The 25,018-nt window shown below is 36.1% G+C and overlaps 1 protein-coding gene across 1 annotated transcript in view; it reads right to left on the reverse strand.

Annotated features, from left to right (window-relative positions):
• Positions 1–25,018, reverse strand: part of LOC150089607 (pseudouridylate synthase 1 homolog) — a 102,256-nt gene that overhangs the window by 30,233 nt on the left and 47,005 nt on the right. Inside the window, exons 6-7 of the mRNA XM_090390044.1 lie at positions 18,219–18,297; positions 4,323–4,368 (exon numbers count right to left, since the gene is read on the reverse strand). Coding sequence (XP_090246170.1) covers positions 4,323–4,368; positions 18,219–18,297 — 125 coding nt within the window. The remainder of the gene's footprint in view (positions 1–4,322; positions 4,369–18,218; positions 18,298–25,018) is intronic.

A 25,018-nucleotide genomic window follows, 5' to 3' on the forward strand; every position in this document is an offset into this window, starting at 1 on the left:
TCTTATAATGGGGGATTTTAACTTTCCAGGTATCAACTGAAACTTGTGGGTTCACTTGCACAGTACTTTTCTGAATTTACCAGATGACTGTATTCCACACATGCATGTTGAAGAAGCAACACAAAAAGGCAATATTCTTGGTTGGTTATCTGCAAGGATCTTCATGCATTACGAATTTCCAGATATAGGAACCAACAAGGTGCCAGTGATCAACAGCTATTGATGTGGATTTATTAAACATATAACTACTGTCAAGTGTAAAGGGAAGGAATTTTACTTTCATAAAGGTGACTACTATGGACTTAGACAATTTTTAATTGAGGCTTGATGATGTTACGAACTGCAAATTCTAAATGGAAGCACTCAGAAAGTAATCATAGAAGCTTCTAAACTTTTTATACCAACTTATACTGTTCAAGGTTTAGACCTAAATGAGTCAGATGAACTGATGAGACTAGTGCTAAAAAAAACATGGGATAATTATAACTTCACAGGGGACACAGAAACTCACAGTAAGTATAAACTGGTTTGCAATCAAATCTTCTTTACTTATGTTAACTAGAAGGAAAGGGATGCATCACACTGGTCCACTATATACAAATGATATAATTGTTGATTATCCTGTTTTCAGGGACTGCCGACAAACTGAAATATTATATTTTATATTAAATGCCAAATATTACATTTGGCATTTATGTTCACACAGGGAATTTTTTAGGGATACTGGAAGTAGAGCATATTCTAACATATTCTAAACAATTTTGTTTAGAATATGTTAGAATGCCTCCCCATTTCACAAAGGAAGGATAAAAGGGTGACATGAGCAATCACAGACCTCTTAGCTTGACTTCTGTTCCAGGGAAAATAATGGAGTCTCTGGTTAAAGAAATAATGCAGGCCTACCTAGACAAGAATGCAGTTATAATCAGTTATGACACGGATTTGTTAAGAGGTGAGCTTGACTGATCAAGCTGATTGGATACTATGACACATTACATTTACATTTTTATTAACATGCAGCCTCTAGCCAGAAACTGGCAAATCTGCTATATACATATTATATTATATACAGATTCAACTTTTAGCCACAGTAGCTCTTATGCCAAGAACTTATAAATAGATTCAAAGTCATATGAATTACAATGACACAGTAACAAATAAAATGGATATATAAATGGAAAATTTGTATATGATATCAAAATAATTTTGATATCACAACCATAAAACAATAAAAAAAAATTGCAGTTTTCAGTTTATTGGCCTTTTTTGTTTATACAATCTATTATAAATGGTTAGTAAACTCGATCTTATTGCAGTGCGATAACACCGATGCTAAAATTCGGTGTTTTTACGTTATTATGGTGAAATGTGTTTCCCCTTCACTGAATCTTCAATCATATAAAAAAACAAATTTCCAGAAACTTCTTTTCATTCCTATTTATGTATTACAACGATGAAGAGAAAGGGACCAACGGAAATTGAAAGTGGTAGTAGTGCCAACAAACAAAACAAAATCGATTTCGAAATGAAGATGAACATGATTAAGAAGTATGAAGCAGGACAAAGTTTGTCATCTATTGCAAGGGAATTAGGTCTCGCTGCATCAATAGTGAATACTATTTTAAAGAACAGTGCACGTATAAACGTACATGTCAAAGGATCAATGCACTTAAGATCAATAGTGATCACAAAACAGCGTTCAGGTGCTATATCGAAGATGGAACATCAGATTCAGAAGGGAGTGCCCCTGAATCTAATGGCCATTCAAGAAAAAGCATTAAGTATTTATAAAGATATTAAGGATAAGTACGGGGAACCCCAACCCAAGTTTGTGGCAAGCAAAGGGTGGTTTAATAGGTTCAAGCATTGCACTGGTTTCCACAACGTTAAAGTATGTGGTGAAGTTGTCAGTGCCGATTCTGCAGCTGCAAAGAAATTTTGTGATGTGTTGGAAAAAATTATCGATGAAGGCGGCTATTCAACGCAGCAAATTTTTAACATTCATGAGACTGCTCTGTATTGGAAAAAAATGCCGCATCGAACATACACTGCCAAAGAGACAATGCCAGGTTTCAAGGCTTCAAAAGATAGGGCCACGCTCTTGCTTGGGGCTAATGCAGTGGGAGATTACAGATTGAAACCCCTGCTTGTGTACCATTCTGGAAATCCTCGTGCATTTAAGGCCATCAATAAAGCCACCCTACCCGTGCATTTCCGATTGAACCAGAGAGCATGGATAACAATATCTCTCTTTGAGGATTGGTTTAAATGCTGTTTCACTCCAGAGGTTGAAAAATATTGTAAAGCCAACGACGTCCCTTTCAAGATTTTGCTTCTATTAGATAATGCTCCTGGACATCTTACGCATCTAGATGATTTCAATTCGAATGTGAGAGTCGTATTTCTACCACCAAACACGACTTCACTCATCCAACCCATGGATCAGGGTGTTATTTCTAATTTAAAATAATTCTAATTAATTTAAGAAAATTAATTCTAATTTTCTAAAATAAATAGTATTTATTTATACTATTTACGTGCAACATTTGCTCATGCATTGTCTGCAGTAGGTGGTGAGAAAAATTTTACATTTACACTTGGAAATCTTACAATATTTACCGCACCATCTTAAACATTAATAAGGCCTAGGCGGAAATTACTAAAAGTTGTTTAAATGGTGCATGGAAGAAAATATGCACACGGCACATAAAAGGCTTCAAAGGATTTAAAAAAGACAAATCATATGAAGAGATTACAGATAAGATTGTAAAGGTTGCAGAGCTACTTCAGTTGGAGGTTGATGCCAAAGACGTGGAGGAGTTAATAGAGGAAGAAGAGAAGGAATTATCTAACAAAAAGAACTTATTGATTTGCAGGCAGCGATAGTGAAAGAAGAAAATGCTGACGAAGCTCAAGATGAACCAAATGAGGAGCCAAGATGCCTCATTCACCAGAGAGATGGCAATGGCAAGGTTTGGGAAGACAGATTCTGGCAGCGAACGATTCTTAAAAGAAATCTACGATGAAAAGAAACAAGCCACTGACCGTCCAGTCATCCATCAATATGTTCTTTCATAAGGTTGAGCAGCTGACCCCTTCTAAATCCCCACAGCGGCGTACTTATCAGGTGAAGATATCGATTTTCGCAATGATGCTCAAGAGGTAAAATTTACTGATGTTATGCCTGTCTCCTCTTTCTTTGTAATTTTATAATTTTGAAATTTTTTTAAATTTCACACTTTTGTAATTTTTCCTGCACATGAAATAAAAAAATTGAATAAATACAATAAATAATTCTATTTACATATTCGCCGAACATTTCTTTTTTGATTCAATCGATTCAGCGAGTGCTGCACAAGCATGGGGGAAATTCCGATTTAATTAGTGTTCTGCGGAACGCAACCTTTACGTAAGTCAGGGTGTTCCTGTATATATATATATATCAAATGTATAATGGGCTGAATTATTTTAAAAGTCCTGTAATAGTATCTCTGCGCATTAGTTTTATTAGTTTACAGAATATAAACTGCAGATAAGAGCAGTAAAGAGAACAGTGCACATGAAGAAATATGATATATGAAATTATTACTAAGACAGGCTGGACCATAAGATGTACTGACATTTTAAAGGCAAATTTTGAGAAAAAATATTTTATTACATATTCAAATGCTTAATAAGCAAAATGCCAATGAAGAATGAATCTTTGTGAATGAATGAATGAAGAATGAATCAAAAAATCATCAACTAACTTTCACTTTCTTCAAAGAGTGCATTCATCTTCAGTGCCATCAAGAGCACTGCTGATTCTACATTTTTTGGACGTAGCAACTGTAACATATTTCACTAATTCCTATAAATTTTTTGCCCATTTGCACATGTATGAAATTGTTGATTGCTTTGGCCCTCTTGGTGTCAAATCATGAAGTGGTCAAACCACTTGGTCTGGGTCCTCATGCATGAATGCTTTAAATGGTTTGTTAATTGGGATGTCCAGTGACTGCTGTCTAAGGCCTCCTGGAATCATAAGATAATTCCATGTTTATTTCAATAATTCCTTTCTGTTACTTCTTGTAATCTGAATGGGTCACTAAAAGAGCTAGTTTTTTCAGAAGGCAAGTTGGATATTTTAATCATATTTTCTGCAACCATAGCTACAGATAAAAAATATCATGCATGCACTTAGTATACTTTTCAACCAAAAGATGCAGGAGAACATTTTTGGTGGGGGGAAGTGTCTTATGGGCTAGGAAATGTAATACTTTTCTAAATTCAGTTTTATTTATAATATTATTACCAAAATTTAGTAACAGAAGTAAATTTACCTTACAGGATATAATGTATCTTCTACAACTTGGATCTTCAGCTTTCCTAAAGTAAATAGACAAAATTCAATCAGCACAGCTGTTTAATTTAGCAGTTCTCAAACAAACAAACTGTGACCCTCCCCACTCAGTCAAAGAAATACTGAATGATATCTTGGGGTGGGGGAATGTTCACAATGCACCATAATAAATTAATAAACCAATGTCTTGGTTTGTTCAAAATAGCTAATGCATGTTATAGAGCATACATTAGTTATTTACAGTAAGCCAGTTAAAATATTCATATAATGAACTGTCCATAAAACACAATGAAATGCTCTATACCAGCAATGACAAAGCAATGGCATGCAAAGGAAAATATAATTGCACACATCCACTCATATATAGTTTATACTATAAAAATATTTGAAGATAAATTTGTTTTAAAATGTATCAGCCACAACTAGTGGTGAAAATCATAACAGCCCTTTCACATAATCACCTTTCATCCATATACTTCACTTGAGGTATACCAGGAAAAAATGGCAGCTGGAGGTGGCTCACACTGTAGATTGTCTGAAAGGGTCCATTATTTCCTGTATATATTTCAGGTAGAGTGATATGTATTTTTTTTGCTTGAGCTATTTTTGGCATGCAGGTTGAGAAAGGTTTGGCACTGCTACAACTGTAATGTTGAACAAAAGTAACTTTTTTTTTTGAAACGATCATATTCTTTCTAGTCTGAATATGTAAATCCATATATTTATGTGAATATAAAGAATGGAAACTCATTATGATAACACGATCAATAAATATAGCAAACCAACTGTAAATTAAACATTGTGTGAACTTAAGTGAAGTAATGTGTACTGAGTTTTTTTTTTTTATTAGTACTAGTAGTGGTAAATGATGAAAGAAGGCAAGCTTATACAACATCAGCAAATTAAAAAAAAAAAACTCATGACACTCGCCCATTTCTTCCAAGTGTTTGTCTAGTTGAATTTTTTAAAAAAGTTATAAAGGCACTCCTCTACTTATGTACAAATGACTTATGTACAACTCACAGATATGTACAAAGCACAAAACTGTTGCTATGTTCGGTTATAAGAATCAATTCTGAACACCTATGTGATATTTTTCTAAAGCAGATTTCTGGAGGTCACTAACATAAAACAGAAACAATTAGCAGTTTCCTGTTTATTGGACTTTTCTGTTAGTGCAATGTAATTATAAACAGGTAGTAAACTCGATCTTATTGCATTTGCGATGATACCGATAGCTAGAATTCTGTGGAATTTTACGTTATTATGGTGAAATGCACTTCCCTTTCATTGAAATCTTCAATCATATAAAAAACAAATAAATTTTCAGAATCTTCTCTTCATTCCTATTTTTTGAGCTTCGTAAAGTTGTTACTCCGTATCTCACTTGCACGTATCGCAGTAGTTGCAATTTGTGCATTCCGTGTTCTTTGTTATTGATTGCTTAGTTTCTTACGGTTTTAAATTTTACAACAAAAAAAAAATATCAGTGAACAGAAATATCGATTAGTTACACTATTAATTAAGGTATGTACGTAAGCATAAATTTATTTTTATTTTGCTAATCTGTGGGAAATATTCTTCCGATTTTCACGCATCATTTAATTTTGTTAACTGGAAGAAGTAAAGTGTAAATTTGTGCTCTATATCTTTACTTTTATAGCCTGTGGATATTTTTCCTATTTTCACTTATTAGAATAGTCGTTTAATACAATTAAAATTCAGTTCACAAATGTGATCACAATGACCGGCGCTTACTACATATTGTATAGTGAACAGTATTTTATTTTGGAGAGTCCATTGTAAAGTGATTTGATTGTAAATTAAATTACGTATCGCATTTAGATTAAATTAGTTTTGAATAAATACTGTACTATACATTATTATTCATTATATGTTTTTTTCAGCCTCATTTAACTCGGTTACAAATCGTAAAATGCTGTGCATGATGAAGCTTGTTGGGGGTTATAATCTCGGTGCATTGTACTGTACTGTACATGTATTTTGTATCTACAAGACCAAAGTTGGACTTGTGTACAAAACGGACTTACGTACATAAGTCAAGGCGTGCCTGCAGTTGCCTTTATTAAAATTACCCACTTGCCAAACAACAGATGGAAGTTTGTTCCAATAATCAACCACCTGCTGGCCGAAGGCAAACTTCTGCCCATCTGTCTTGCAACCATCCTTCCTCAATTTGAATTTATACCCCCCCCCATTCACATGTGTTACCTTTGGTGATACATAGTTTCATTTAAGTTCACACAGAATAACTTGCAACTTCAGCTCAAGGTCCCTCCGGAATGGGCTAGCGATCCATGGCATACCGTAGTTATCTTATAACTTAGGTCATACTTTTGCTATGCTACACTCTTCATTTTTATTTCTCCAAAATTATAGAGAAACTATTTTTAAACACACCACTATATCTTTGCCTTTATGGGGTTTCAGGTTCTTTCTTTCCTACTTCATCAGCCCTTTGTACTACATATTTACTATCACTAAGTTTCCTTATGTCTGAATGCAATATTTCACATATTAGACTATATTCACACATAATAATACACACTAGCACAGGAGTTGACACTTTCCAAGCCTTTATTCTTCCTGAGAGGTCACCTGCACGGATCTACTCTTCCATTTAGTTTTTTTTTTCTATAGTGAGGTCCACACATGGTTTTTAGCTTGGACGTGATAAGTCAACTAATAGAGTTTGATTTTTAACTATGGATTTTTCCTCATTCATCCTCTGTCTGGTCAATGATAATCAATGTGCACTATGCATACATTTTATAATATATATAAATTTTATATTATTACATTAATAATTAATATAACAATAGCGTGATTATTATATATAACACTATACTGCATATTTATTATCACAGAAATAGAGAACCCATTATTGTTGTTTTTTCTTTTAATTTGGGTGGTTGACCACTGAAAAAGTCACCAAGATTGTAGGTATGAATAATAGGTATTTTGTGTTATCTTGTATAATATTCTTTAACAACTTAACACAAATTCACCTATGTGTACTCCACAAATTTAACTAAGTAGCTATCAGTTATTCACTAATACTAATTTGTATATTCTAACATAATATACTAAGTAGTACATTCAAAAAGTTCATGGAATTGCATGCTGATATTTAAATAGTTTGTGCTACAGCCATAAAGTTTTGTGGGGTGTTGGTGGTAACCTTGGTACACATGCATGCCAAGTGGGAACTGGCTCAACCACTTTACTTGTGAAGTGGTTGAGCCAGTGTGAGTGGGAACTTGGCTCAACCACTCCACTTCACTTTTCCCAAGTTCTTTAAACTTGGGAAAAGTGTTACAGAGATGTTGCAAGCATTACAAAAGATTTATGGAGATGTTTTGAAGAAAACAGTCCATAACCAGGTTTAACAATGGACAGGAAACATTGGAAAATGAACCTCGCAGTGGATGCCCTTCAACTGCAAATGACGAAAATGTCACGAAAGTGAAGAAACTCATGCAAAATGATAGGTGAATGATTGCTGTTGAGATTGCACACGAAGTTGGACTATCTGTAGGCTCAGTGCACACAATCCTGATGCAAGGTTTAGGGCTGCATTATGTGTGTGTGCAAAGTTTGTTCCATGCTTGCTGCCAGACAATCAAATGAACTGTAGGTGATTTGTTTGAAAAAATCTATGCATGAACCAAGCTTCCTAAGCAGTGTTCTCCTTGGAACCTATCAAATGGGCGTACTGCCCAGTGAATTTAACTGATCGCCCTGCTAAAATTTAAGTTATTCTCGCGATATCATATGGTACTGATCTCAATCAATATTAATTTGAACATACTATGTGATCAAGGTCAATGCGACATGAGCGGACACCAATCCAGCTGGAATTGTGATTGGACACTGAAATATCGGTAGAACTCAGCTTTCCAGTATGTAACCTACATAATGGAAAGCAGCTATCGCATAGTTCAACGCTGCAAATCCAGAATCCAGATTACCGAGAATACTGTCGTGTGCTTTATGCTGAGCTATTAGATGCCAGTTGATTGATGGCGTTGATATGTTGGTTGAATTCTGCGATTCACTGAGTCCCTCAGATTCACTTTTGTTATTCAAATCTTTTGGACACTTTCTGAGTTGACTCAGTGTATCGACTCACTCACTCTGCAGCCATCTCTGTGGCAAGCTGAATACAGTAAACCCACTATTTGCAAAGGTTACATTCTTGAAAAATGGCACGGATGCTGAGTTATTGTGCCCATAATAATAAAAGGGTTCCATTTCAAAGTATGAAATATATAAGAAAAACTAGTCTAAATTTTGTCTATGTATTATATGTACCTACATAATATTAGAGTGAAATACAAGCATAAGGTATCAAATTGAAAATAAGAAACAATTTAATAAATGTAACATTTATTAGAAATTTCAAACAAATCTTTCAAAAACAACCCAGTTTCGTCTGCATTGAACACCTGTTTGGGAACATATCCTTTGTCCATAATTAATTTTTTTAAATTCAGTCGAGAAACTTTCTGTAGCCATGAAATCCACTTATGCAGGCTTGCCTACAAGTTTCACATTATGCAGGGCATATTGATTTTTAAACCTTTCAAATCAGCCTTTGCGAGCTAAAAAAATTTTTCCTGCTAGTGTAATCACCAGTTTCATTAAAGTGTTGATAAAGGTATTTTGCCTTTTCACGAATGATGTGTAAACTTAACGGAATTTTATTCTGAGTTCAGTCTTCTATCTACAAATTTAAAACCTTTTCCATTTTTTCTAATTTAACATCACAAGTAACAAAGCAAATTTTTGAAGCAATTAGTGTGTTTTCAAGGACACTACGGCGGATTTTTTCTTCCACTTTCTTGATCGATCGTACCGTTGACTCATTGATTTTATAATGATTTGCCACTGATGCGACACTTTCACCATTAGAAATTTTGTCTAATAACTCAATTTTACTCACTAATGTCATCACCACCTTCGATCTTGTCACAATTTCCCTGAGAGAAAATTAAGTTCTTTTCTAACCTCTGCGAATAACAGGGAAATTGTGTGAGGACAAATGGGCCTGTTGTACTGGTGTCCATAGTGAGAGAAAATTTTAAGTGTTAACCAGTAAAACAATTTAATTGTAAATAGATACAGAATATATCTTACAAACAGATACTATAGCTTTTGAGACAAATTGTGTCTCTTTTTCAACAGAATTTGAACTTAATAGACACAGTTATGCATGCAGTGAGGCATGTGAAGGCATGTCATTCAATCATTAAACTGGTGTTTATTGTTGCTGCAAGGACGTGCAGTTTTTCTCCAGTGTTTGTCTAGGCATAAAATGGTTGTCTCTAAGATGGGATTTAGTCTTTGCAGCAGTTCATGGCTCTCGGATTGCTCAATATATTGAGTGACTCTAACCAGAGGCGGTGACGAAAGTGCCGAGAGTGGTCTATTATTTCATAGTCTTGCTTGGGATTGAGGTCGTGGTGTGTAGCCCAGAAGTGCTCTGCGATTGCGGACTGGTCGGTCTCGGCAAGGCAAATTGCTCTGTCGTGTTCTGCACGGTGTTCTTGAAGACATCTCGAAGTCTCTCCTATGCAGCAGCTGTCACAGTCTTTGCAGGTTATGCGGTATATTACACTGCTGCGTAAGAGAGGGGTGACAGGGGTCTTTACACTGGAAACCAGAGAACGTAAGCTTCTACCAGGTAGCTGCACACATTTTATGTGGTATTCTCTGAGGATTTTCACCGTCATCCCACGTGGCTCTGAAACAGCATTGCTAGAATATCTCAATTCCCTGTCTGTGTTCATCCAGTTCATTCTTGAGTTAGAGGTTAACGGATCTCTCCCATTCCTGATTGTCCTAGTAAAACGCGTGGGCCCATATCTGGAAACCTCAGTATACCGTCTATGTGGTGCAGACAATTCACAAACTACAGATCCGGCCATGCCCCCAGTCATCTCAACAGCACTGCCCGCACTCTATTCTCCAGAGCTTGGAGCCATTCCAGCACAGATGAAGCTAGGTGCAGCGAGATTTCTCGTGTGAGGACGGACTTAATCAATTGCGGCTAACCAGCATACGTACTAGACAAGTGCCTATTGCAAGCACAGGAGCTCACAGTCCACCTGAGACCACCAACCCAGGCCAATATACCTACCACCTACATTCCCTACTATCCAGGCATGTCAGGCCGGATCTCGAAAATCCTCAGAGAATACCGCATAAAATGTGCGCAGTTGCCTGGTAGAAGCTTAAGTTCTCTGGTTTCCAGTGTAAAGACACCTTTCACCCCTCTCTTACACAGCAGTGTAATATACCGCATAAACTGCAAAGACTGTAACAGCTGCTACATAGGAGAGACTTCGAGACGTCTTCAAGACCACCTTGCAGAACACGACAGAGCAATTCGCCTTGCTGAGACCGACCAGTCCGCAATCGCAGAGCACTTCTGGGCTACACACCACGACCTCAATCCCAAACGAGACTATGAAATAATAGACCACTCCTGGCACTTTCGCCACTGCCTCTGGTTAGAGTCACTCAATATATTGAGCAATCCGAGAGCCATGAACCGATGCAAAGGCATGAGACTACACCCCATCTTAGAGACAACCATTTTATGCCTAGACAAACACTGGAGAAAAACTGCACATGTCTGTGCAGCAACAATAAACACCAGTTTAATGATTGAATGACGTGCCTTCACGCACCTCATTGCACGCATAACTGTGTCCATTAAGTTCAAATCTGTTGAAAAAGAGACACAATTTGTCTCGAAAGCTACAGTATCTATTTGTAAGATATATTCTGTATCTATTTACAATTAAATTGTTTTACTGGTTAACACTTAAAATTTTCTCTCACTATGGACACCAGTACAACAGGCCCATTTGTCCTCACACAATTTCCCCGTTATTCGCAGAGGTTAGAAAAGAACTTGTCCACAATAAAGTCACTTTCTTTTAACCGTTAACACACTCAAAAAAGTCTGTTTACACTAACAAACTGCGAAATGATAGATTTTTCACTTTCGTAAGCATATCAATTAAAAATCAAAAGACAAAATCTTCCATTACAAGCGCATAACACACTCTGAACAAGGATAAGTGGGAAGCACTTGCGATTGTATCATCCTGTCCTCCCACCCACTGAGCACTGTTTTGACCGGGAAAGATGATTTTAGCTATGCCCATATTTTTTATGGCAGAAAATGTTCACGGTGCTTTAAAACTCACATTTTTTTAAAATTTAATTTTATATTAAATTAGCGACCATGAATATGCGAAATCATGAATAGCATGGGTCTACTGTATTATAATTCCGCAAGCTAGTACACCATGTTAAATTCTGTGAACTGTTAGATACATTGTTTGTCTTTGTCTCCATACAAGAACACAAGTATAATAATATATATTGCAATAAAATCAAACAAAATAAGAACCTATAATGAGTAAGAAGTTAAATCAGAAAAAATTTAAACATTTTTCATTATTATTTTTTTACATTGAATTCTAATAAAATCGTTTTTTTTAATTTGTTATTAAAATTTTCTTCTACTTTTTAAATAAAAAGTACCTTATTTGTTAAATTTAGTGTGTTTATGTATATGCGCTGGAATTTTCATTTTTCAGTTAAAAAATATAACACCAGCCAATATTAAATTTTTTCAATGTTTGTTGCACAAATTATCATTAAATCAATATAATGTTAAATTATGCAATTAATTTTTGCCCTGGACTGCTTAAGTCACATTTATAAATAAGAGAAAATTTTATAATATTGCAAAGTATTACACTTCCCCACCCAGCTGGCAAAATTTTCTGGGGAGAACACTACTAAGTAAAGTGGTCAACGAGAGTTAGGTGTTTGCTATGACCCAAGACCACAGTAGAATCATCCAAATGGCACACAAAATGTCCCCAGGGCACAAGAAGTCTTGTAAAACAAAATCCATCATCAGTGATACTGTATATTCATTTTTTTCAATGATAAGGGCATAGTGCATAACCAATTTGTGACTGGGGGGAGAAGCATTACTGCTGCTTACTATATTGAGGTTCTGATACGTTTGTGTGAGAACAGGAGATGAAGATCACATCAAAAATGAAAGGCTGGTGGGATCCCGCACCACGACAATGCACTCAGTCACAAGGTGAAGGCAGTTCAGCAGTTCTAAGGCTTTGAAAAAAAAAAAAAAAAAAAATCGCAATCATGCGGCAGTCTCCCTACTCTTCTGACGTTGCATCCTTGCATTGTCTGACTTCTGGCTCTTCCCTAAACTGAAAATAGGGTTTCGGGGTTGTCGTTTCACTACAGTGGATGACATCACTTCTTAGCTTTTTGGCTTAGATTGTAATGTACAGTAGATGACATCAAAGTGGCCATATGCATGCTAAAAAAACATGATTTTAAAGAATGTTTCAAAGCTTGAGAAGACTGTGGAGCAAGTGTGTGTGTGTGTGAGTGCAGAAGGAAGGTACTTTTAACATTGAAATTTAACATTAACTGAAGTTCAACATTGACAAATGCAAAGTACTGCATTTGTCAATGCCTGGAGTTCTACAAACTCCAGGCACTGCAGTGATCTGAATCTGATGGGATTCTTCCTCTTGCTCAGGAACCTGAGGGGGGGGGCACAGTTTTAAATTGAGGAAAGACAGTTGTAGAATAGCTGTGTGGAAATTTGCCTTTAGCTAGCAGGTAGTTGATTGGGGAACAGACGTCCATCTTTTGTTGTGGAAGTTGATAGCATATATAAATTTAAGGCTGAGCTGGACAGGCATTTGGAACGAATGGAGGGATGAAATGGGAGGGCTTTTTTTTTTTGGGCTGATGCTGCACAAGCTTGCTTTCTTGCATTGCATGCCTCTACTAATGCTACTGCTTTAATTCCCTGGCATAATTGTTGTGATGGGAAATATTATTTCAGTTATATTCTTTTCAAACAACAGGGTACTGAAGAAGTTTATCAGATGTATGTTTTATGAGGAGTTCTACTTATTCCATTCAATAAAGAGATTCCTATAGTATTGATAATCCTTGCCATGTTCAAGATTCTACACACTACTTGAAAAGTTGTGAAAGCAGACCATAAAATGATGTGAACCACTGAAACAGAATCACTGAAAAATTCTGATAATGAAATGGTAATACTATGAAACTATAAATAACTCTACTGAAAATGGCTCTCACAGGCAGTACCTTTGTTCTGTTAAGAAATACTTCCTGTCAGGATAGGAGAACGTTTATGGACTTTTTTCATATTGCAACTGAGTTAGCTGTTTTCAGGAGAGGGTTACATGATCTTTCTCCTTGGAAACTCAATTTTTTTTCATTCCATAAAACAGGAAGAATACAGACACAACTTATAGATACAGTATAGTAACTTCTAGTAGCCTTAGCATTTGATTTAAAACTGTGATTCTCAACTAGCAGTTTGTGAACCTCTAGAGCAGGCATCCCCAACCTACGGCCCACGGGCCAGATCCGGCTCGCCAGATGATTTCATCCACCTCGTGAAATTTATTCTATAGAAATCTTTTTTGGTTGCTACGTATCGTATATAAGGATATTTTTAATCAAAATATAATGTAAATGCATCCAAATATAATTTTGTAACATTGTTGCAACTCTGTGCACTTCCACTTGGCAGCAGTGTTTCTTGCAATGTCGGAAATCTCAACAGTGCGAGGCTATAAAAGCCAGGGACAGTTTATAGCCTCGAGTATTTCTGGCAAACACGAATTGTCAAAAAGTGAAATAGTCAAGTTAAAATAAGCGACTGTTAAAACAATTACTAAACACTAATCTAAATATTAATCAAGTAAATATTAGTGAAAGACTTGTATGCAATGCGTTCTTTGCAGTTTGCAATGTACGCGTATTAATCTTTCTCCTGGTCAGCTATTCTCATTCAGACCGTAGTCGTCGGGCCGCTGCACTGATTATCATGCGCAACAATTTATTAGTGCTATTTGTATAAATGCATATTATTTTAAATTTTATTTAACTTTGAATTTTTAATTTTAATTTTTGCAAATCAAGATGTCAAGGAAAAGAAAAATTGATTCCGAATGTCGTGTCTTCAATGAACTTTGGTCGATTAATTATTTTTTTATAAGGGACAATAATGGATGTACAGTAAACCCCCGCTATTCGCGGTTACTGATTTAATATAAAACGAAATCTAAAAAAAATAACATTTTCCGCCATAAAAAAACATGGGCGTGGCTAAAATTATCTTTCTCGGTCAAAACAGCACTCAGTGGGTGGGGGGAGAGGGGTGACAAAATCGCGAGCGTGTATGTTTCTCGCTAATCCCTGTTCAGTATGTGTTATGCGCTTGTCATGGAAGGTTTCGTTGTTTGCTTTTAAGTTATATGCTTATAAATTGATATGCTTACAAAAGTGATAAATTACTGTTTTGCAGTGTAAAACAGACTTTTTCGAGTGTGTGTTAACGGAAGAAAGTGACTTTATTGTGGACAAGTTCTTTCTAACCCGTACAAAAATATGGCTACGAATAACAAGGGAAATGTGAAAAGATCAAAGGTGATGACATTAGCGAATAAAATTGAGTTATTAGAAAAAATGGAAAAAGCTTTAAATCTGTGTATAGAAGACTGAACTCAAAATAAAATCTCTTAAGTTCACTCATCATTCGCGAAAAGGCAAAACTCCTTTATCAACACTTTTTTAGCTAGCAAAGGCACTGGTTTGAAAGATTTGTTTGAAATTTCTAATAAATATTACATTTAATATTAAATTGTTTCTTATTTTCATTTCGATGCTATATGCTTGCATTTCACTATGTACTGTCTATGTACATAGTCATATTGTGAAGGTACATATAATACATACATAGACAAAATTTTAGATTAGTTTTTCTTATATCTTTCATACTTTGGAATGGAACCCCTTTATTACTATGGGAGCCATAACTCAGTATTCACGGCATTTCTCAGGGACATAACCCCCGCAAATAGCGGGGGTTTACTGTACCTGCCTTATATGTAAGGAAGCAGTTTCTGTGTTGAAAGAATATAATTTGAAATGGCATTATACGACAAAACATGCCTCAACTTATGATAAACTTCAAGGAGAGTTGCGAAACAAGAAATTACAAGAGCTGAGCTTTGATTTCAAGAGGCAACAACAACAGATGACATGTTTCACTAATCAGAATTTAAATTTAATTAGAGCTAGTTTGTGAGCATCTCAAATCATTTCTGAAGAAGGGAGGGCTTTTACTGATGGCAAGTTTGTGAAAACGGTGTGCCTATCAATTGCAGAAGAAATATGCCCCAATCAAGTTAAGCACTTCGCTGCTATAAGTTTATCAGCGTCAACTTTAGCAAGAAGAATCGAAGACTTGTCTGCTAATGTTAAAGATCAGCTGAAACAAAAAGTTACAGATTTTATAAATTTTTCGATTGCAATTGATGAAAGTGAAGATATTACCAACACAGCACAGTTACTCATTTACATACGCAGTATAAATCAAAATTTTGAAGTCACAGAACTGGCTGCACTTGAAAGCTTGAAGAATAGAACCTCTGGTAAAAACATATTTTATAGCGTATCAAAAGTGTTTGAAGACCTGCAGCTTGATTGGGAATTGTTGACAGCAATTACGAATGATGGTGCAAAGAATATGGTTGGAAAAAATATTGGTTTCATCAGCCATGTTAATAAACATTTTGATTCCAAAAACATTGAAAGATCTATGCAATTTCATTGTGTTATTCACCAGCAATCGTTGTGCGGTAAATTTTTGTCTTCGAACTCAATCATGTTGACTATAATTAGCATTGTGAATTTTATACGCAAAAATGGCCTGAACCATCGTCAGTTTAAAATTTTTTTGGAGGAAATTGAAAGCGAATATGGTGATTTGTTGTATCATACGGAGATGCGATGGTTGAGTCACAGTAATGTGTTAAAAAGATTTTTTTCAACTCAGAACAGAAATAAACATATTCATGAACAAAAAATTAAAACCAGTCCCAGAATTAATAGACTCTAAATGGTTATGGAAACTTGCATTTTTAACAGATATTTGTGAACATTTGAATACATTGAATAAAAAACTTCAAAGTCACGATCTACTTGTAAATGACTTGTTCTACAATATTAAAGCATTTCAGACAAAATAATTTTTCCCATTTTTTGTGTTGTGAAAGTTTATATAATAATATGGCCAATAGTGATTTTTCTACTGGCAATTTTGTCCGAAATCTTGAATTATTGATAGAAGCATTTGTTGATTTCGAAAACAATAGAAAATTATTTACATTTTTCAGAATCCATTTGATGTAAATGTTTCACAAATAGATAAAGATCTACAATTAGAAATCATAGATCTTCAAAGTAATGATAACCTGAAAACATTATTGAAAAATTAAACATTAATTAACTTTTATAAAACTTTGACAGAAAATGAATTTCCAGTATTAAAAAAATTAGCAAGAAGAATAATTTCTATTTTTAGTAGCACTTACCTATGCGAAGAAACATATTCAAAAATGAAATATATAAAATCCAAACATCGATCAAGAATGACAGATGAACATTTGCAAGACTTTTTAAGATTGGGAACGTCTACTATTAAACCTAACATTTCAATTATTGCTAAATCAAAACAACTACAAACATCTCATTGATTTGCTATTTCTGTAATATCAAATGTGATTATAATAATAAAAATTATGATTTTTAATGTGACTATGTCTTTATTTACAATAAATATCTCTTGTTTATAATTTTTTATAGTTTTTCTATCTTGTACACTCCATTTGACCTGGTGAAGTCGCTAAAATTGTATTTTTTGGTTTACAGTGTTTTTAGTCGTCAAAATTGCACCGACTCCGGCCCGCCATTTGTTATGAATTTTCTATGTGGCCCTCCGATGAAAAAGGTTGGGGACCCCTGCTCTAGAGTAAAGATTTTCAAAGTGGATGTTGCATATGTCCAAAAGAGTGTCACCAAATTTTGGCATCAGATTTAGTTTTCACTCCAATTTTCTTTCACTTATATATTGATTTAATTGATTAAAATACAATAACTGATTAAAACATAAAATTTTACGACATTTATTTTCTTCACTTGCTTCATACTCTGTGCCCAGTGAGCTCTGGATATTTTTTATTTTTGAAAGCTAATAAATGTCCATTTCAGATGACCTTGATTAAGCTTGTGCATCATTCTGCAGATCCACTCCCTCTTTTATCTACATGTTTTTGGCTCATGGTAAATGCAATGGTATTCAAGGTGCTACATACCATTGCATTTACCCTCAGCTGGTTGACAGCTTCAAGGGGGGGGGGGTTCACGAGAAAAAACTTGGTTAATGGTGTCTTTTTCACTTTTCTGATTCTACAGACCTTACCATTATTTTACTTTCTCCCTAATTTATGAAAATATTTAAAAATGAAAAATCTTGATATTTCATGGGTTTGAAGAAAAAATACCCCAATTGTCTATCCTCTTTTTGACCACATATATGTTTGAACATTTCAGCTTATGCTTCAGTTCCAAATGCCCCACAAGCATATAGTGTTTAAGACCATAACTCTCTTTTGTCGAGATGAATTTTAAGGCACTGTGCTCTTCAAAGCAAGATCAGAGTCTCATTAATTTTTACTAAAATTAACTATAAAAGGGATTTACAGAAAAACCAAATTCTGTTATTTCTCAAGGAAGTCATGGACAGAAAGATATTGGGCAACCATTGTTAAAAATAACCATAACCACAACTGCTAAAAAATATTTCTAAAAATACATAACAGAAAATATTATAAATAAATGAAACTTTTAGTAATCGATTAATTATGCCAACATAATTTAGCTTAAAAATATACAAAAGAATTACCTCCCAGAAGTAAAGTTATGAAAATTATGTGACCCTTTATAAAGTTCAAGAATCCTATTAACTTCTTCTATGCAGCCAGCTAAATAAACAAAAGAAAATATATGTGTTTATATATAAATATATATATACATACAGTGCAGTTTTCCAAAATTACTAGGGTAAGTTTTGAATTTACCATAAAAAATATAATCTAGTCTAAATTATCTATACAGTAAACCCCCGCTATTCGCGGTCACTGATTTAATTTAAAATGAAACCTAAAAAAATGTGAATTTTAAAGCGTCGTGAACATTTTCTGCCATAAAAAAACATGGGCGTGGCTAAAATTATCTTTCCCAGTCAAAACAGCGCTCAGTGGGTGGGGGGGAGAGGGGTGATAAAATCGCGAGCGTGGATGTTTCTTGCTAATCCTTGTTCAATATGTGTTATGCGCTTGTCATGGAAGGTTTTGTTGTTTGCTTTTAATTTATATGCTTACAAATTGAACAAATTTATCAATTTATAAATTGATATGCTTACAAAAGTGACAAATCTAGCATTTTGCAGTGTAAAACAGACTTTTTCGAGCGTGTTAATGGAAGAAAGTGACTTTATTGTGGACAAGTTCTTTCTAACCTGTACAAAAATATGGCTACGAATAACAAGGGAAATGTGACAATATCAAAGAAGGTGATGACATTAGCGAATAAAATTGAGTTATTAGACAAAATTTCTAATTGTGAAAGTGTCTCCACAGTGGCAAAACATTATAAAATCAATGAGTCAATGGTATGATCAATCAAAAAATCGGAAGAAAAAATCCGCCGTAGTGTCTGTGAAAACGTGCTAATTGCTTCAAAAATTTGCTTTGTAACTCGTGATGTTAAATTAGAAAAAATGGAAAAGGCTTTAAATCTGTGGATAGAAGACCGAACTCAAAATAAAATTCTGTTAAGTTCACTCATCATTCGCGAAAAGGCAAAACTCCTTTATCAACACTTTAGCGAAACTGCTGATAGCATTGGCGGGATAGGTTTTTTAGCTAGCAAAGGCACTGGTTTGAAAGATTTATTTAGCAAAGGCACTGGTTTGAAAGATTTGTTTGAAATTTCTAATAAATATTACATTTAATATTAAATTGTTTCTTATTTCCATTTTGATGCCTTATGCTTGCATTTCACTACGTACTGTCTATGTGCATAGTCATATTGTGAAGGTACATATAATACATACATAGACAAAATTTTAGACTAGTTTTTCTTATATATTTCATACTTTGGAACAGAACCCCTTTAATACTATGGGAGCCATAACTCAGTATTCGCGGAATTTCTCAGGAACGCAACCCCCCGCGAATAGCGGGGGTTTATGTATTTATTTATTTAAATATTTAATTTAATAATAAATATGGTGTTACAGTGCACATAAAACTTGGGAATTTATTACTTGTCCATGACACATTCTCTAGCAGTAAATTCCACAAGCAGTTATGAACAACAAGTGTACACCACCAAGCAGCACATATTTTTGTGAAAAAAAAATTTAAAACCAATAGTGTTGCTAAGGAAACACTTGTGAGTTTCATATAACATTTGATAGTTGTAAATGTTCAAGTAGATCAGAAATTAATAGGTTGATTAAAATTGTATATCCAATAATAAGGGAGTTTTTGGTAGAAAGAAGTCTGAGAATGCCTGAAGACATGCCACATGTACATGATGTGATTACTCAAAGTCCCAGAAATCTCTAAAGGGCCCTCTTAAAAGTTGGTTTAAAAATAAACCTCTACTGACCACTGCTATACTGCCATTCCCTGATACATGGCTCAGACATGGTCCTTGAGGTTGTCACAGACATTCTCTCAGATATGCCAGACAAGCTGTACTTGCTACCTGGGAGTCTAAAATGCTGATGGAACTGATATTCGGTGACACTCAAGTCAAGTGGACCCAATTTCGGCAAAGTCCGGACGGTCTGTGACAGCCAAATCCTCTGTTTGCACCTTCACGATGGTGGGACTGTTAGTAATCCTGGGTATAACCTCCATGCACAAGTACATGGGGGTGACCACCCAGGTGTGAACCAACGTAAGCAGGGGTCGAGGTGTGGCGCCCACACCACATGGAGGAACGCCGCCCCTCTATGTTACCAGGCAGTGGTAGATAACTCTCATCAACCGGTCAACCCTTCCCTATCTCTTCCATCATGCAGTATGATTGATGACTTTCGAGGTTATGATGAACGTCGTGGCGAGATCCAATATTCCTTACATTTCAAGGGTACAGCTCTAAAACGGTGTTCGCAGGTCGGCCGCTAGTTAGTACGCCGGACCGAACCTATTGGTAACTCTCTAGGAGGCTTCCGGATCAGCTAGTGTATAATCTTGCTACCTCTACTCTGCCAGATAGTGACTGGAGGGAGTCCGAGCAGTGTGTATGCAGGGAGCATTGCCGAGGCCACGTTATATCAAGGATCTGGGTATATTCTTACCACGTGTACGCCATATCCAAAAATTTCATTACTTCATATAGCATGTCCCACCCACTTTTTCTTACTATTGAATACATCATGAATTGTCAAAATAATAGAGCAAGCTTATCTGCGAAAAGATCTAAACCTCCCAAGCACTTCCTAATTCATTTCACAAATATACGTGGTCTCAATTCTAATCTCAACGATGTTCATTTCCACTTGCAGTCTGCCAAACCCCATGTACTTTTTCTGACAGAATCTCAGTTATCGGTTGATTCAACTACTGCTCATCTCAGATGCCCAAATTATTCGCTGTATGATTCCTTTCGCCCCCAAAGGTGGTACTTGTGCATATGTCCGTTCTGATATTCCCTGTCAGAGACTTGGCAATTTGGAATCTCCTCTCTTTGATCTTCTCTGGCATAAAATCTCTCTACCTCATTGTGTCAAATTCATCTGTTGTCTCTACCGTTCTCCCAACTCCACTAATCACTTGGAGCTCTTGTTCAACTTGACTTTCTCCAGTCCAACTTTCCTAACAGTGAGGTAATTCTCCTTGGTGATTTTAATGTTCACAACTCCAGCTGGCTTCCGTTTTCTAGTCACACTGACCCAGCTGGTCTAGATGCTGATGCTTTTGCAATTACTAATGATCTTGCACAGATTGTTCATTTACCTACAAGAATACCGGATGATCGTAATCATACAGCCAATACGCTTGATCTTTTTCTCACAAACAACCCTTTTAAGTACATGGTTAAAGTGAGAGGTCCTTTAGGCACTTCAGACACAACTTGGTGATTGTCTCTTCTCCAATGGAACCTTTATCTCATGGCTATTCCCAACCTTGTGTTGTTTGGCATTACAAGAATGCAAAATGGGATGACCTTCTTTTCTTCTTTTCCTTGGTCGGATTACTGTTTCAAAAGTTCTGATGTCAATGTTTGCTCAGATCTTGTCAGTGAAATTATTCTTGCAGGAATGGAATCCTTTATCCCACACTCCACTTTAAAATCTCGTCCTTTATCTAAACCTTGGTTTTCCAATAAATGTGCTAAGGCTGTTCAAGAGAAGAATGTTGCATATCGTAATTGGCTTGTTTCTAATTGTTCAGTTTCATTTTCTGCCTACACCAAAGCTCGCAACAATTGTAAAGCAGTTATTAATCAGTCCAAACTAAAGTTTGAACAGGCTAAGAGTAGAAAACTTGCTTCTTGCCCTAATGGTAGCCGAGCATTCTGGTCTCTTGCCAAAAGCTATTGGCCGCAACTTTTGCCCAAACTAGATGGTTCTGTTGTCACTTCAGCCAAGGATAAAGCTGATTTAGCTCATGTATTAATGAGCTTGGTAAAACACCTCCCACGATTCCCAACACGCTCCATTCAATGCCTCCTGTGGTCTTCCGTCAAATGATATCAGAAGGATTTTGATGAATCTTGATGCTAAGAAAGCTCCATGTCCTGATGGTATTTCTCCACTTGTTCTCAAAACCTGTGCTCCTGAACTTACTCCTATTCTTTGCCACCTTTTTTCACTTTCTTATTCCAAAGGTGTTTTTCCTTCTGCTTGGAAATTTGCTCATATCCAGCCAGTTCTTAAAAAGGGTGACAAATCCCTCCCATCCAATTATCGTCCCATTGCAATTACTTCTACTCTTTCTAAAGTAATGGAGAAATCAATTAACCACCAACTCTTAAACTACCTAGAAACCTTCGACTGATCAATGATCGCCAGTATGGATTCCGTCAGTGTCGATCCACTGGTGATATTCTGGCTTATGTTACCATTTATGGACCAATTCAATGGAAAGGTTCGGTGAAACACAATTGGTTGCTCTTGACATCTCAAAGGCTTTTGATCGTGTTTGGCATAAAGGTCTGCTAAACAAGCTTCCATCTTATGGTTTGCCAACTGTTTTTAGTAATTGGTTATCCAGTTTTTTCTCCGATCGCTCACTGAGGGTGATGGTAGATGGCTCTCTGTCTTCTAACTTCTCCACTAATGCCAGTGTCCCCCAAGGTTCAGTTCTTTCCCCCACTCTTTTCCTCTTGTATATTAATGACCTTCTTCCATTGACTGGAAATCCTATCCATAGTTTTGCCGATGATAGCACATTGCATTCCACTTTCCATTTTGAGAAACCTTGTCCTGCTCAATCAGCTTCAACTTCTCGAAAATCTGCTACCAATTCCTTAAATGCCGATCTTCAGGTAATTCTCCAGTGGGGCAAAGACAACTTAGTTGATTTCAACCATTCTAAAACTCAGTCTTGTCTTATATCTCGCAAAAAGGATTCTTCTGCTCCTATGCTTATCTTTAGTGACACTCCGATTTCTAGGCAAAATGATATATCTCTTTTGGGGATTACCCTGACTTCTAATCTCTCTTGGCACAAGCACATTACAAATATTGCTTCCTCTGCATCTAAAAAACTTGGTTTTCTCTTTCGCTCTAGGCGTTACTTTTCTTCCAAACAGCTGCTCACTCTGTATAAATCGCAAATCTGCCCTGCCATGGAATATTGTTCCCGTATCTGGGGTGGTGCCCCCAAAACCTCTCTCAGGCTTCTTGATTCCATTCAGAAGAGAGCAGTTAGGTTGATTAATGATTCATCTCTAACAGAGTCTCTTCACTCGCTTTCTCATAGACGTGCTGTTTCTGCTGCATGTCTCTTCTACAGATACTTCCATGGGCACTGTTCTTCTGAATTGCCTTCTATAATTCCTGCTCTCTCTTCAGAACAGTCCGAACACGTGCCACCACCAGCCAACATCCATTTACTGTCCAACTTCAAACCCACAGAACCAACTTTTCATCTTCCTCCTTTATTCATTCAACTGCCGATTTCTGGAACAACCTTCCTTCATATGTATTTCCTGAAAATTACAATCTACAGAAGTTCAAGTCCAATGTCAACAAATATCTTCTTATCTTCTTTCATCTTCCCAACCTGCAACCCAAGCACGGTACTAAGTACTATAGGTTCTAACACCTCTCGTGTTTGGGGTTCACATAAAAAAAAAAAAAAAAAAAGACAACAACTTGATAGAATTTTTTAAAACTCCCCTGGAAATGTTATTGGTGAAGCAAAGTAGATACCAACTATTTTAACTCTGACCACCTGCCTTTAGTGCACTCCTTTGAATTTGTATTCCAAGCCTAAACTGATAGGGTGCCTGTCCCGAATAAATAGCCTAGGAGGGTCAAAAAAAAAAAAAAAAAAAAAAATTTTAAACCAAAAATTCATCAACTTTACAATGGGTTAATTTCTATTTGAAATGTATCACTGGAACTCTTTCATAAATCTCTCTCTGAAAGCTGTCACAAGGTGGCTTCTGCAACGGACAAGTTTCATTATCCAAACTGAAATGTCTAAGGTTTGTTTACTTAGACATTTAACTTTTTATTACACCAAATCATGGTATAATATAATAGCTCTCAGCTGCTTTTAAGGAAAAACAATCCAGTCATTGAAATTACAAACAGAACCCATAAAATACTTTCAGTGAATTTGTTGACAAAAGGAAACTGTTCCAGGAGCTGAAGCAGAATTCAATCTGTTCTTATAGACAAGGATGCTAAGCAAGGTAAAAAAATTATTTTCAGCACTCCTCACACCACACAGCATCCCAATCACATTGCAGCCAATGGAATGGGTCAACCACACCCTTAGATTTTTCTCCTTACACAAAACAGTAATGGATACACCATAGGGTAACGACTATCAATTTGCCATGCCTTAGCAGGATTGATATCTCAAAGCAAGTAGTGATTGAACTAATAAAGTTTGTTTGTTTGTTTGTTATTTAGGAGCATTAGCAACTAAGGCCATATTGCTCTGGGATATGCGGTAGTCATTCCCTGACCTTTCCGCATCCTCTGTATTTGGTGGTGACGGGCTCGAACCCCGCTTTAATCAAGAAGCGTGTGCTATGCACTGCTGCTCCTTCCCACCTGGCTACGGAGGCGCCTACTAATAAAGTAGTTATCTAAACTGTTCTAGTCTTAGAGCAGACCAATTTCCAAGTAATGTCTTTAAAATTACTAATCATTATTGCACTGACATCCTCACCTTGATCATAGTGTATAATGTTTCTTGTCAAGCAGCTCCATGGGCCTTCCCCAACCTCATATTTGTAAGCATTGTGGCACACTACAAACTCTGTAAAGGCCAGAGAGTGTGCATGTTTATTGTGTGGTCTGCTGTTCCTCTGACTGCTTGGCCTAGGGCCCGTGGACACCACAGTCCCCCTTGTTTCTATCCAGCACCACAGGGAGGTGGTCTAGGCAGTAGGGAGCGAAAAGTCTCTGATAGGGGCAAACCCTGGATGTCACCTGACTTTTTAGGG

This window comes from Mastigoproctus giganteus, chromosome 2 (assembly GCF_048544385.1).
Source record: "Mastigoproctus giganteus isolate SK-2022 chromosome 2, ASM4854438v1, whole genome shotgun sequence".
In the NCBI taxonomy this organism is placed as follows: domain Eukaryota; kingdom Metazoa; phylum Arthropoda; class Arachnida; order Uropygi; family Thelyphonidae; genus Mastigoproctus; species Mastigoproctus giganteus.